The following is a 16,492-nucleotide window of genomic DNA, read 5'->3' as shown; positions in this document are numbered from 1 at the left end:
AGTAACCTGTGAGAGGAAGGTTGGGCAATTTGGAGTTCAATGCAAAGCATTCCATGGAATTTGAAATATACATATTTCTATTAAATGGTTAGAAAAACTGTTAAGGATGAGCTTCTGTGTTTTTACAAAGGCTGCTACCACTAAAATTATTAACATTGAAAAAAATCATCACTGAACATCATATAAAAGTGAGACTTTTTCATAATTTATTGGCATTTCTAGAGAAATTATCATATTTGTAGTACTGTTCCAATATGATTAGAGATAAAAATTTCTTTACGCATTGAGTAGATTATGCATTAAAAAGAACCCAGTGGTTAAATGTATTTTGGAAAGTGAAGATGAACATGTGTCTATACTACAGAACTTCTCAGAATACTTATTAATATGCATTGTGTATATCCAAGACTCATACAATACTTTGTGGATGTTATCCTTTTGCTTTTTTTGACAGAGTGTATCACACAAGTAGATTTGGAAAAAGGCATTCCAACATACTTAATATATTCATTAATAATAATTTAATTCATTACTAAAATTGTAAAATCAAATGCATTTATATTTCTAATTGATTCTACTATGGGTAAGTTGTAAAACATGCATGACATTTATATTTTGCCAGCATCTTTACACATTAATACCACAAATTTTACATTTAAATTATAATTAACTTTTAGTTTGTATTTAGGATATCTTTTACCACCTACTTTACCTAACCTCATCAGAATTTTATTCTGGAACCACATAAGCGAAAAATGCTTATCACTTTAGTGCAGGCTGACTGTGAAACAGATAAGTCACTTGCACAAATAACAGAGTATTATTGAAACTTCTAGGAAGAACAATCTCCTATGTTAAAATCACTCATAAAAAAAGACAATGTAATGATTTTCTTTTGTGGCATTATGGGAATATGATGCAAGAAAATAAAATTGTAGAAGAAAACACTGGAGACAGAAGATGTAATCCAAAGGAAAATGATCTTTATACTTGTCTACCAGATTTCTAAGTTGTCCTAAAGATGTGAAGGATGTATAATTTGAGCTATATTTTCACCCAATATATACATCTAGTGGGATATGGATAGTAAGCATTTGAAGAAAACAAATAAACCAACCCCAAACAACTGATGTTGTGAAATTATCAGCCTGGCTTCATATAAAAATCAGAAAATTCTAATGGAAACAAAGTAAGAGGAAATAGTAAATCAGGGATACTGACTTGAACACTCACATATGCTCTATGAGGGGTTCTCAATCCAATACCTTTCAGAATCACTAGATTTTCTTCATCAAACTCAAGTAATATAAAGCAAATTATATTATTCCATTATGAAAAAAAGACATTTGAGCTTATCTCATCATTCCATTATTTTAAAAAGGCATTTGAGCATGCAGTAATTATGTTCACAGCACTATATATTCAAAGTAGGAATGGCCCGGCGCAGCAGTTCACGCTTGTAATGCCAGCAGTTTGGGAGGCCGAGGCAGTTGTATCACGAGGTTAGGAGTTCAAGACCAGCCTGACCAACATGATGAAACCCTGTCTCTACTTAAAAATATATATATACACAAAAATTAGCTGGGCGTGGTTGTGCACACCTGTAATCCCAGGTACTCGGGAAGCTGAGGCAGGAGAATCACTTGAACCTGGGAGGCAGAGTTTGCAGTGAGTCAGGATTGTGCCACTGCACTCCAGCCTGGGCAATAGAGTAAGACTCCATCTCAAAAAAAAAAAAAAAAAAGTAGGAAAATAAAACAAGTGAAATCGAATTAATAATTTTTCTACTGAATATGGTAAAGGGCAAAATTGCAGAACAAAAAAAATCCATCAAACGTTAATCACATTTTAAATACAGGACTTTACAATTAACTGAGCAGAGAGCAGGGCTTTTTAAAAAAAATCATGCTTTACCTCATCAAACCATTCTCATATATCCAATTAATAGAAAATGGCAAGCAAAATTATACTGTAGCTGTCTAAAGTATTTAATGGAATAAAGAAAACAGTATCAAATAATTATTGGAGTTTCTGTGGTGTCAAATACAGGAAAAATTTAGAGAAAAGAAAATATTTTAGAAAAAATTAAAATATTTCATGTTGAGACTACTGATTGATGGAGGAATGTGCCACTGTTAGATTATAATTGTGAAAGAGATAGTAATTTTGAAATTGTTATTTTCAAGAAAGGGAAATGACCACATATCACATCTACTTAGAAAACTAAAGAAAGAAAATATACGAAAAGATTTGGGATGATATGTACTTTCCAAAGATAAGAACGTGCAAGAAATGTAATTATTTTCATAGAAAAAGATAATGTTGAAAAGTTTCAGGTTATACTTTATAATCATTCAACAAGTAAAAAAAAGAAGAAATTCACAGAGCTTTTTATTACTCTTTTTTTAAAACATCTATAAGTTCAATAACTTAGAAAAATATTACCTATAAATTAAATTTTGTCAGCTAAAGAAGTTTTGACTTTCATCAGAAATATGCAACAGAGCCAAAGGAAACATTCTATTTCAGTGTTTCCCCTACATTGTTCCTTGACATATGAGTTTTGTGGTATATCAACATATTTCTGGAGGAAAAAGTGTCTGTGGCTTCTTACCAAATTTAGCTTAAACTTTTAATTTTGAAAATACAAAAAAGTGGGTCAAAAATCTCCAGCAGAGAAGTAAAGCATATAAATTTTTCTGTGTAAACTTGACCACAGAATCTTTTAAAAATAAAAAATTGGATATTGTATATAATTCTTATTACTTGTAATATACCTAAGAAATGATGTTATGCTTAGTTGTAATGACAATAATAGAAGAGTCCATTATAATAATGTATTTTCTAACAATGACATTCTTCACAGAAATAGAAAAAACAGTTTTAAAATTTATATGGAACTGCAGAAGACCCAGAATAACCAAAGATATCCTAAGCAAAAAAGAACGAAACTGGAGGAATCACTTTACCTGACTTTAAATTATACTACACAGCTATAGTAACCGAAACAGCATGGTACTGGCATAAGTGCAGACACATAGACCAATGGAATGGAATAGAGAACCCAGAGATAAAGCCATACATCTACAGTGATCTAGTTTTTTGACAAAGTGCCAAGAACACACACTGGGGAAAGGAGTCCTTTAATAAATGGTGCTGGCAAAATTGGACATCCAAATGCAGAAGAAAAAAATGAGACCTCTATCTTGAACAGTATACAGAAAACAAATCAAAATGGATTAAATACTTACATTTAAGACCTCAAATTATGAAACCACTACAAGAAAACATTGGGGAAAATCTCCAGAACACTGGTCTGGGCAAGAAATTCTTGAGCCATACCCCACAAGCACAGGCAACCAAAGCAAAAAGGACAAATGGTATCACACCAAGTTAAAAACCTCCTTCACAGCAAACGATACAACTCACGAAGAGACAACCCACAGAATGGGAGAAAATATTTCCAAACTACCCATTTGACAAGGGATCAACAACTAGAATATATAAAGAGCTAAAACAACTCTATAGGAAAAAACTAATAATCTGATTAAAAAAGGGCAAAATATCTGAGTAGACACTTTTTGAAAGAAGATAAATGACGAGTGGGTATATGAAAAAGTTCTCAATATCATTGGTCATAAGAGAAATGTAAATCAAAACCACAATGAGGCATAAACTCACTCCAACTCGAATGGTTTTATTTATAAAACAAGCAATAACAAATGTTGGCGAGGATGTGGAGAATAGGAAACCTTCATACGCTGTTGGTGGGAATGTAAACTAGTACAACCACTATGGAAAACAGTTTGGAGATTCCTCAAAAAACTAAAAACGGAGCTACCATACAACCCAGCAATCACACTGCTGGGTACATACCCAAAAGAAAGAACATCAGTTGGCCAGGCGCTGCAGCTCACGCCTGTAATCCCAGCACTTTGGGAGTCCGAGGTGGGCGGATCACGAGGTCAGGAGATCAAGACCACCCCGGCTAACACAGTGAAAACCCATCTCTACTAATAATAATAAAAAAAAAAGTTAGCCGGGTGTGGTGGCGGGCGCCTGTGGTCCCAGCTACTCAGGAGGCTGAGGCAGGAGAATGGCGTGAACCCGGGAGACGGAGCTGGCAGTGAGCCAAGATCACACCAATGCACTCCAGCCTGGGAGACAGAGCAAGACCCCGTCTCGAAAAAAAAAAAAAAGAAGGAACATCAGTACATTGACGAGGTATCTGTACTCCCATGTTTTATTGCAGCACTAGTCACAAAAGTCAAGATTTGGAAGCAACTTAAATGTCCATTAAAAAAATGAATGAAGAAAATATGGTACATATACACAATAGAGTAGTATTCAGCCATAAAAAAGAATGACATCCTGTCGTATGCAATAACATGGATGGAACTGTAGGTTATTATTTTAAATGAAATAAGCCAGGCAGAAAAAGACAAACATCCCATGTTCTCAGTTATTTGTGGGACCTAAAAATTAAGATAACTGAACTTTGGAGACAGAGAGTAGAAGGATCCTTACTAGAGGCTGGGAAGGATAATCAGGGGTTGGGGAGGAAGTAGGGATGGTTAATGGATACAAAAATTAGAAATAATGAGTAAGACCTATTATTTGCTAGAATAGGATGACCATAATAAAAAAGTAATTGTCCATTTAAAAATAACTAAAATAGTACAACTGAATTTTTCATATCACAAAGGATAGATGCTTGAGGTGATAGATACCCCATTTACCATGATGTGATTACTATGCATTGCATGCCTGTATTAAAATATCTCATGTAACCTCTGTATACCTACTATGTGCCTACAACAATTAAAAATAGAAATAATGTATTTTCAAATAATTATGGTTACTTTTCAAAATAGATAAATGAGTAAAGCAAACTCTAGGGAAAATTTTGGAATGCTGCATAGAAATAATTGGGAGATTGTACTTGTAGGTTAATTTTTTTTTTCTTTCATTTTTTTTTTCATTTTTTTTTTATTATTATACTTTAAGTTCTAGGGTACATGTGCATAACGTGCAGCTTTGTTACACATGTATACTTGTGCCATGTTGCTGTGCTGCACCCATCAACTTGTCAGCACCCATCAACTCGTCATTTACATCAGGTATAACTCCCAATGCCATCCCTCCTCCCTCCCCCCTCCCCATGATAGGCCCCGGTGTGTGATGTTCCCCTTCCTGAGTCCAAGTGATCTCATTGTTCAGTTCCCACCTATGAGTGAGAACATGCGGTGTTTGGTTTTCTGTTCTTGTGATAGTTTGCTAAGAATGATGGTTTCCAGCTACATCCATGTCCCTACAAAGGACACAAACTCATCCTTTTTTATGGCTGCATAGTATTCCATGGTGTATATGTGCCACGTTTTCTTAATCCAGTCTGTCACTGATGGACATTTGGGTTGATTCCAAGTCTTTGCTATTGTGAATAGTGCCACAATAAACATATGTGTGCATATGTCTTTATAGCAGCATGATTTATAATCCTTTGGGTATATACCCAGTAATGGGATGGCTGGGTCATATGGTACATTTAGTTCTAGATCCTTGAGGAATCGACATACTGTTTTCCATAATGGTTGAACTAGTTTACAATCCCACCAACAGTGTAAAAGTATTCCTATTTCTCCACATCCTCTCCAGCACCTGTTGTTTCCTGACTTTTTAATGATTGCCATTCTAACTGGTGTGAGATGGTATCTCATTGTGGTTTTGATTTGTATTTCTCTGATGGCCAGTGATGATGAGCATGTTTTCATGTGTCTGTTGGCTGTATGAATGTCTTCTTTTGAGAAATGTCTATTCATATCCTTTGCCCACTTTTTGATGGGGTTGTTTGTTTTTTTCTTGTAAATTTGTTTGAGTTCTTTATAGGTTCTGGATATTAGCCTTTTGTCAGATGAGTAGATTGCAAAAATTTTCTCCCATTCTGTAGGTTCCCTGTTCACTCTGATGGTAGTTTCTTTTGCTGTGCAGAAGCTCTTTAGTTTAATGAGATCCCATTTGTCAATTTTGGCTTTTGCTGCCGTTGCTTTTGGTGTTTTAGACATGAAGTCTTTGCCCATGCCTATGTCCCGAATGGTACTACCTAGGTTTTCTTCTAGGGTTTTTATGGTATTAGGTCTAACATTTAAGTCTCTAATCCATCTTGAATTAATTTTTGTATAAGGAGTAAGGAAAGGATCCAGTTTCAGCTTTCTACTTATGGCTAGCCAATTTTCCCAGCACCATTTATTAAATAGGGAATCCTTTCCCCATTTCTTGTTTCTCTCAGGTTTGTCAAAGATCAGATGGCTGTAGATGTGTGGTATTATTTCTGAGGACTTGGTTCTGTTCCATTGGTCTATATCTCTGTTTTGGTACCAGTACCATGCTGTTTTGGTTACTGTAGCCTTGTAGTATAGTTTGAAGTCAGGTAGCGTGATGCCTCCAGCTTTGTTCTTTTGACTTAGGATTGTCTTGGAGATACGGGCTCTTTTTTGGTTCCATATGAACTTTAAAGCAGTTTTTTCCAATTCTGTGAAGAAACTCATTGGTAGCTTGATGGGGATGGCATTGAATCTATAAATAACCTTGGGCAGTATGGCCATTTTCACGATATTGATTCTTCCTATCCATGAGCATGGTATGTTCTTCCATTTGTTTGTGTCCTCTTTTATTTCACTGAGCAGTGGTTTGTAGTTCTCCTTGAAGAGGTCCTTTACATCCCTTGTAAGTTGGATTCCTAGATATTTTATTCTCTTTGAAGCGATTGTGAATGGAAGTTCATTCATGATTTGGCTCTCTGTTTGTCTGTTACTGGTGTATACGAATGCTTGTGATTTTTGCACATTAATTTTGTATCCTGAGACTTTGCTGAAGTTGCTTATCAGCTTAAGGAGATTTTGGGCTGAGACAATGGGGTTTTCTAAATATACAATCATGTCATCTGCAAACAGGGACAATTTGACTTCTTCTTTTCCTAATTGAATACCCTTGATTTCTTTCTCTTGCCTGATTGCCCTAGCCAGAACTTCCAACACTATGTTGAATAGGAGTGGTGAGAGAGGGCATCCCTGTCTTGTGCCAGTTTTCAAAGGGAATTTTTCCAGTTTTTGCCCATTCAGTATGATATTGGCTGTGGGTTTGTCATAAATAGCTCTTATTATTTTGAGGTACGTTCCATCAATACCGAATTTATTGAGCGTTTTTAGCATGAAGGGCTGTTGAATTTTGTCAAAGTACTTGTAGGTTAATTTTCATTTGATAAAGGGCTAATTATTAAAGTGGAGAAAGCAGTTCTGAGTCAAAATATCAGCTTCAGTAAAAATGCTTTGGCATTAAAATTCATTTAATGTAATAGAATGTGAACAATGGAAACATTATGATATTACTGTGTAAGATCTTGTGGACATCAGTAGGCCATCAATAAATATCTACCATTTAAGTTAATTCCAGGTTATTTAATAACATTCATCACATTTCACCCTTTACTATGCATCAAAATAATGGAGTGAAAAAGTTGATGGTAACCTTAAATTGTCTTTTTAAATATATAATAGTAGTTGATATATTCTCTATTCAACAGGTTTTTAAAAACAATTTTGAGGTATAACTTACATACCATAAAATTTTCATTTTAAACATATAAGTCAATGAACTTTGGTAAATTTATAGAGTCATGTATACATCACCACACTCCAACTTTAGGACATTTTTTATTAACCCCTAAACCTTCGTGTCCATTTTCATTCACATCCTGTTCTCATCCCATGCCTCAACCATTAATCTAGTGTTTTCAAATATTCCCGTAAACACATGACTTTTATACCTCATTAGGCTGTTGTAATTATCAAATAATGTGAATGCTTTGAAAATACTAGACATTCACATGGCATAATCCTTAAAAAGGATGTAATACATAGAGAGGCTGAAACAGGTACTTTTCTTCAGTCTTTCCTTTTCATGTGAAGAGTTCCATTTTGTACTATTTAAAGTATTTTGGAAAGGTTTTCAGAGCTTCAAAGTTGGGCAATCATGAAGCACTAGGACAAAATATCATGATGATACTATCAAGTTCCATTGGAAAAATGGTTCTTGACTATTATGGTAAACGTGAGTGGCCAGCAATTTCTAAACTTTTATTTTTCTTTGGTGCTATCTAACGAGTGGCAAGATAGCAAGGACCATTTTAGGCTTATTCATATTTTAAAATTTTACATTACCTATCACATTTGTCTGACACATACTTAGTGACTAAACCTCAGTGGAATTCAATACATTTGCCAGCTATCTGTTGGAAATCTGCTAGGTGGCCCACGGTCTTACAGCTGAACTCCAGTGGGTAGAGAATGGGAGTAGATAAGGAAAATTTTAGAAAAGTAAATAAAAGATTTTAAAAAGCAAATAAAGATTTAACAATCACGATAAATGCTGAAAGAAAAATAAAACACAGTATGTTAGGCTATGTGTTATCTGGCTGTGCATTTTAGGTCGATAAATTTTCTGTGGGCTATCTTCGGACTAAACATCCATTTGTATAAGAGAAACCTGGGAAACAATAGGATAAATTTGGATCACTTCAAAATATTCAGAGTGGTGCCATAGTCTTCACTGTGACTGTAGCATGATGTTAATAGGTTGGTGCAAAAATAACTGCAGTTTTCGCCATTACTTTTAATAATTTCATCCTTATATTTATAATTTGTAGAGAGATTTTTACAAAAGCGTACTATAGCTTAATTGCAGACTTAAAATGTATGCATCAAATTAATATAAAATAAATCTATATCTTTATCATAGAGCCTGTACGGACATAATACTGCACAGGTTTTCCAGGTACAGTCAGTGATGTGTGGCTGTAAAGTTTCTAGTATTTTACATCTCCTGCAACTTTTGTTTGTGACTGTTTCCCACACTTTTAAACATGTGAATTTAATAAGAGTTATTCTCAAGTGGAGAGTAATAAGTTCTACATAACAACACATAGGGGTGGCATTTCAAGGTTAGAACAGATTCAAAATTAACTGCACTAGGTTTACCATCATATCTACTGTGCTGTGTATAAAGGAAAAAAAAAGTCTGCAGCTATGGCTATATGGGATTTAAAATTTGAGCCCGACTCTCTGGATTAGTTCTCCATTTTTTTCTTCTCTCATTAAATTATCTAATTATCACATAAATTCCCCCTTTGCAGGTTTCTGCTGTCTAACTCATAAATCAGTAAAGCAGGCTGTAAAGTTACACTGTTGCAAGTCGTTTGGCAATCAAATGCACCTATCTACACTATAAGAGTCTGTTTTATTCCCTAATGAAATCATAAGCTCAATCTGATAGACCAAAATCTGCAATTATATCTTTATTTTTAAGCCATTGATTTTGATAGCTTGGAATGTTTATGTTTAAATATGACCAATCATATTTAAATTGAGTTATAAGATTTAGCTTCTTTAATCAATACAGGAAGACTGCCATTATAAATTCTTTTTTAATGTGCAGTTACTGCAACTAGTTTAAATTAATAGTTTTATTTGGTTTAAAAATTCCCTGTCTTCTAAATTGTACTCACATTGTCAATGGGAGGGGAAAAGAGATGGAAGGAGGAAGTCTGGTCTGTAGTAGACTCTGGAACAGCTGACGTCCTAGGTTGGTGAGCAAAACATGGCAGTATTTTTCAATATTTAATTATGAGGCCCTCTTCTTTGAAGGTAATTTGTTTCCTTGCTCTATGCCTGCTCATAAATCTACTATGTGGGACATGAGGTTACAAAAAATCATCAAAAAGCTTATCCACCATATCAAGTGGGCTTCATCCCTGGGATGCAAGGCTGGTTCAACATACGCAAATCAATAAACGTAATCCAGCATATAAACAGAACCAAAGACAAAAACCACATGATTATCTCAATAGATGCAGAAAAGGCCTTTGACAGAATTCAACAGCCCTTCATGCTAAAAACTCTCAATAAATTCGGTATTGATGGAACGTATCTCAAAATCATAAGAGCTATTAATGACAAACCCACAGCCAATATCATACTGAATGGGCAAAAACTGGAAGCATTCTCTCTGAAAACTGGCACAAGACAGGGATGCCCTCTCTCACCACTCCTATTCAACATAGTGTTGGAAGTTCTGGCTAGGGCAATCAGGCAAGAGAAAGAAATCAAGGGTATTCAGTTAGGAAAAGAAGAAGTCAAATTGTCCCTGTTTGCAGATGACATGATTGTATATTTAGAAAACCCCATTGTCTCAGCCCAAAATCTCCTTAAGCTGATAAGCAACTTCAGCAAAGTCTCAGGATACAAAATCAATGTGCAAAAATCACAAGCATTCTTATACACCAGTAACAGACAAACAGAGAACCAAATCATGAATGAACTCACATTCACAATTGCTTCAAAGAGAATAAAATACCCAGGAATCCAACTTACATGGGATGTAAAGGACCTCTTCAAGGAGAACTACAAACCACTGCTCAGTGAAATAAAAGAGGACACAAACAAATGGAAGAACATACCATGCTCATGGATAGGAAGAATCAATATCGTGAAAATGGCCATACTGCCCAAGGTTATTTATAGATTCAATGCCATCCCCATCAAGCTACCAATGAGTTTCTTCACAGAATTGGAAAAAACTGCTTTAAAGTTCATATGGAACCAAAAAATTAAGAAAACGTGGCACATATACACCATGGAATACTATGCAGCCATAAAAAAGGATGAGTTTGTGTCCTTTGTAGGGACATGGATGTAGCTAGAAACCATCATTCTCAGCAAACTATCGCAAGAACAGAAAACCAAACACTGCATGTTCTCACTCATAGGTGGGAACTGAACAATGAGATCACTTGGACTCAGGAAGGGGAACATCACACTCCGGGGCCTATTATGGGGAGGGGAGAGTGGGGAGGGATGGTATTGGGAGTTACGCCTGACATAAATGACGAGTTGATAGGTGCAGCACACCAACATGGCACAAGTAGACATATGTAACAAACCTGCACGTTGTGCACATGTACCCTAGAACTTAAGTATAATAAAATAAATAAATAAATAAATAATAATAAAAAAATGAGATCAGAATTCTTTGGGAAAAAGCAAATAGAATAGTAAAGATAGTGGAGCCACTGCTAGGCAACTCTGCTGTTGCTTGCAGTAATCTAAGCAACAGGGCCATGGTCTCCTCTACAATGACATGGTGACTTTCAACAGGTACCCATGTTGGGTTGTTCTTACATATCAAAGATTCAAAACTGAAATTAGTGGGAAAGGAAAAAAAAAATGTATGTGAAAGTATCTTTGTAATTTAAAAAATTACAAGACATTTAAGTAGCTGTTTATACATAGTCGTCACTGTCCCCTAAAATGATTAAGAGCCATATGCAAGTTAATTGGCATGTTAACAAATGTGGTTAGAAAAAAACGAATTGAAGAAAGCCAAGCTGAGTTCAGCCTCAAACATCTATATTGAACATTCTATTTGCCTAAATTAAAATTTGTGCGATAGCTCTCAGCTATATTTTCTTCCATCACCCATTTTCCATTAGAGGAAAAAATCAAAATAGGAGAGAATGTCACCAGTAGTTTGATTGCCACTCGGACTCCCTCCCATTGAAATGCTGACACAGTTATAGAAGAGAATCTTTATAAAAGAGTGATAGAAAATGTTATATGAAAAATACTCCGGAACAATTTACTCAGTACTAGTAAGGAACCATCCAAAGCCATCCTCAAACTTAGCTACACATTAGAATGAGTGAAAAAGTTTCCAAAAATTCTGAAGACCAAATTCACCTATAGATTTTGATTTGATTGCTCTGGGGTTCAGCATGGTTACTTAGACTTCTGCTCTAGGATTTTAGGTGCCAAAACTAAAACTCTGTGCTTCAATACATAGTTCTGAAAAATTGAGCAGTAAATGACTAAATTTGTTCCACGTGTTTCTTTGCAGTTATACAATTTGGTGATTTTATTTTTTAAATTGTTTCCAAGGAATACTCATAAGTTGTTATGTTTTTAATCATAGTACTTTGGAAATAGTTCTAAAGTTTCTGTTTTCTAAGATATATTTCCATATCTAGAAGAGTTTTCCCAATTTGCTTTATTCTGTTTCAACACATCTTTTCTTAATTTTGTATTTTAATAAAACTTCTCATTAAATGAGTTGACACTGGGTAGTTTGATGCTGTGGTCATATAATTTAAGCCTGTGATTTGGCTAAGTGTTATGTTTTGAAATAAAATACTCCTAGGTCAACACATGCTCTTATATCCTTGCAGCACACAGATTTTCTAAAAGGTTAAGTTTTGCTTCTGTAAGTAAGCTCATGTCACTAAAATAAGTCAAATAATTTTAAGTCCAATTCAAAATCAGAGGGCTCAGTTTTCCAATCATGAGAAATAACTGATCAATTAACATGCTAAGGAAGTGAGCAGCTCTTTTCTTTCCTATGGCAATAAATGCAAATGTGAATGTAAAGAAGTATCCTGATCTATATCTACTTTTATATATAACAAGGGTATGGTTGTCAGAAAGTTATACATATGCTATGCACTTCCTTAATGCAATAGCTTTTATACCTGAAGATATCAAACGATCTTAAAATGCAGAAAACATAATGCTCTAACAGTTTCAAATTAAGTAGCAAAACTCTCAGTACACCACACGGTGGAGTCAGACACCAACAAATCTGTGTGACCAGTATATGACAGAGAATCTGACATATATTTCAAAGACTAAATATGGTAACATCGTACATTTTTTCCTGCTTCTCAGTGATGAATTAAGCTAACTATACCATTTATGAAAAGAGAAATTATAGTGTACTAATATTTTAATTAGCAATAACTTTATCTTTAAATGCAAATTTATAGAAACATATTTTTGTTAATATGATGCATTAAAGTTAGCCCCTATTCTTTTCTTTCTTTCTTTCATCTCTCTCTCTCTCTTTCTATCTATACCATCTCTTTCTATATTTAAAATGTCATTTTGGTGGCATTCTTAGTGGATCCTTCATCTTACACACTGTGCTGATGTTATTTCACTATCTAACTTTTGACTCTCTATTTCATGGGAATTTCGAGTTGCTTTTTAGGAAATATAATCCTTGAAGCAAATCTGAGTACTTGAGAACTCTGTTCTAGAAAACAATTCACTTACTGCCGTATTAAAATAAAACCTTGGAGCAGAAGAATGTTTTAATAGCTTTCAGATGGCTTGTATTTTCCAATATTATGTATTACCATTGGGGAGACACAATGTCAAGAACTATGTTGGTAATGCAGGTACGACCTGAAATGCATGGAAAATGGATATGAGCTGAATACCTAAAAATCTCTTTCTTCAAGAAGATCTGAAATTTCATAATTTATCTGTGTTCTGCTGTTTGCAAGTACTTTTCTACTGATGTAGTTAATAACACTTTTACTGTAGTTTTTTTTAGAAAAACCAAACAAAATGTTTTGTGATTAAAAACTAGTAATGTTTATAGAATCCTGAATCCATTTCTAAATAAGAAAAAACACACAGTGCCCCTTATCACAACCTTTTCAACTAAAGATGTTTTGCTCTAAAAGCTCCAATTCTCCTTCAAAGACAATAGTATAATAGCTTTGCCTATCAAATTTGCTACTCATAATTTCATTCTACAAGTCTGTCACAATGTAGTTCTTTATGCATTTTAAAGTACTAATTTGCAATATTAATGTCTAATATTCATACTGCTCAAAATTTTCCTTAATTCCATTCAGAAAGTCACGAGCATTTTTAATCAAACATTCCTTCAAAACTCATGTCATTAGTTTAAATGAAAGCAGTTCTACTCTGAATTTCATTTATAATCATGTAGTTCTTCTCAATTCAGGAACAATCACTCATTCCTATCATGCATTTTACTAAACCCTGCCTGTGGTGGATACGCTAAATACTCCGACTTGATCATTACACAATCTATGCATATGAGAAAATATTACATAAATGTTGTACCCAGAAATATGTATAAATATTACATAACAAAACACCTTTTTCATTATGACTCAAACTGGGACAGACTCAGGAATAGTTAATGATAGAGAACCTGGCTTGTGTAAGTTTGAAAAATGTATATACTGGAGTAGGTATGTATCAACATATCACACTTACCCTCTAAAATATGTGCAATCATTATATATCAAGACAAAATAAAACTTGAATCCTCAATACGTTTACTATTATTCCTCACTTCTACTACAGTACTTACTCTTGTTGCCCAGTGAAAAACTATGAGGAGGATTTTATCATCAGGATTCTCCCCAAAATTCTCTTTCTTCATCCCCTATTGCAATGGTATAGCATTCCACAAGGAAACCATATTCCCTGGACTTTTTAAGCCTATCAAAACTACCTATACTCTGCCACGTATTATCAGGGACATTCTTGGTCAAACTTAGACAATATGGTAAACTAAATCATGCTATTGTGTATGCTGACACCCGGGGCACCTATTAACTGTGATTCATTAACTGTCGTTGCATTGTAACCATGATCTACAAATCTAATATTTCACCCCCAAATTGATTTTAAAGTGAAAAACTTCACGCCTCTTCACTAACTGGTGGGGAGAAGGCTTTGAGATTTGCAGCTAACCTTCTAGTGCTCCTCACATCATAGCATGTACTTGGTGACTGGGTTTACAACATGTACACAAGATTTGAAAAGCAGCTAAATTAATTGCTACCACACAACCCTAAAGACATTTGAATAAATAATACCTATGATAACTTCACATATGTTTAAATGTTAATTAAAAAATGAGGATAGCATTTTTAAAATACTTCTTACAGTGAGTGTAAATTTAGTTATGGCCTAAAATTTACTCACTGAAAGTCCACTTAGATTTATTTTCATCACTATTTTAATTCTCATTCTAGAAAAAGAAAAACAGGTAAACACGTTTTATATTTTGGTTTGAATGAAGCATGAGAGTGTGTGCATGTAGCTATTCTGAGCATGAGCATTAATAATTGAGGTGCAAATTTATATTGATAATTTTGTGTTACTAACTGCTTGTAACTAAGACATTTTTATAAAACAATATAGACCATGTGACTAAACTCAATGATGAGTTTATAATAAAATGTTTGAGACTGATTTTCAACAGTGTCATAAAAAAAATTTTTTTTTTTTAAGAAAATAAAAAAGTCTCGCTCTGTTCCAGGCTGGAATACAGTGCTGTGATCTCGGCTCACTGCAACCTCCGCCTCCCGGGTTCAAGCGATTCTCCTGCCTCAGCCTTCCGAGTAGCTAGGATTACAGGCGCCCGCCACCACAACCAGCTAATTTTTGGATTTTTAGTAGAGACGGGATTTCACCATGTTGGCCAGGCTGGTCTCAAACTCCTGACCTCGTAATCTGCGAGCCTTGGCCTCCCAAAGGGCTGGGATTACAAGCGTGAGCCACCACAACCGGCAAAAAAGTATTTTCTTTACCATTTACTTTCCTATGGTTTTCCTCTAGCTTTTAGTATAGCTTGAAGTCAGAAACACCAGAACGTATTGCTCCTGTCTTTTAATTGTCTTTATTTCAAATTCCTCCATTACATGCTTAAAAAAATAAATCTTAGACTAGTGATCTAGACCCCTTTTTCTTCCTACCTACCTCCAAATAGTCAAATCAGTGAATCAAAACAACCCCCTGGAAAACTAGTTGAATACGTTTAAAGTTAGAAACTCTGCAACATTTTGTTCACGTAATAAAAACAAAAGAACGGAAGCTGATTCCCAGATGTACTTGCCTGGGCTTCCTGAGGCATTTGAGCTGCGTCCACCTTGTCTGCAATATAAGCTGTCAACTGCTTGTCAATGAATGTGAGGGACTCCTGAATTAAGTGTAAGGATTTTTCGATCTCCTGGGCAGACTGGATGCTCTGTTCAAGCAACTTTTGCCTCCTTACAGCCTAAAGAGAAGGAATAAGAGTGTATCAATTAAATGTTTACTCTTGATAGCTTTTCTGTAATCCTGCTGCACAATAAAAGAAGATTCTAGACTCTTCCACAATCACCTTTTTGTAAGATAGACTTCGCAGCTTCCTGGCACTCATTCAGCTCTACTGATTTAAAAAAAAAAAAAAAAAAAAATTGTGAAGGAGAAAAATAAATAGCAAACAAAACTATAGGATCAGGGATCTCTGCATGAAAATAAATCACAATATCACGTACATTAAGGAAAGAGGCTGGAAAAAAAAATTAGCAAAATCATCTCTGTCATTGCAATCTGTATTTCTCAGGTCGAATGTTCCTCCTGATCTCATTATATAGTTCAAGAGATTTGTTTTGCTTAGAATAGGGTCATCGTCATCACAATCCAATTCAAGACAGATAATCTACTTCCACCAGTGAGGCACATGTACAATCTGTTCAGAATCAGCTCCTTGTCAAAAACAGAATTTTAGATAACAGTCTGGTTAAAGATTGATTTTGAAAACTATTTCAACCAGCTTTGCATGATCATTTTTCTCC

At 34.7% G+C, this 16,492-nt stretch overlaps 1 protein-coding gene across 13 annotated transcripts in view; it reads right to left on the bottom strand.

Annotated features, from left to right (window-relative positions):
* LOC105490348 (dystrophin) overlaps positions 1–16,492 on the bottom strand; it is a 2,266,916-nt gene that overhangs the window by 1,312,471 nt on the left and 937,953 nt on the right. For all 13 annotated transcript variants that reach the window (XM_071089080.1, XM_071089088.1, XM_071089087.1 and 10 more), the window contains one exon: positions 15,769–15,930. In XM_071089080.1, coding sequence (XP_070945181.1) covers positions 15,769–15,930 — 162 coding nt within the window. The remainder of the gene's footprint in view (positions 1–15,768; positions 15,931–16,492) is intronic.

The sequence above is a fragment of the Macaca nemestrina genome, chromosome X (assembly GCF_043159975.1).
Source record: "Macaca nemestrina isolate mMacNem1 chromosome X, mMacNem.hap1, whole genome shotgun sequence".
Taxonomy (NCBI): domain Eukaryota; kingdom Metazoa; phylum Chordata; class Mammalia; order Primates; family Cercopithecidae; genus Macaca; species Macaca nemestrina.
The sequence above is the reverse complement of the archived record's forward strand: the minus strand, read 5'-3'. Positions and strand labels throughout refer to the sequence as shown.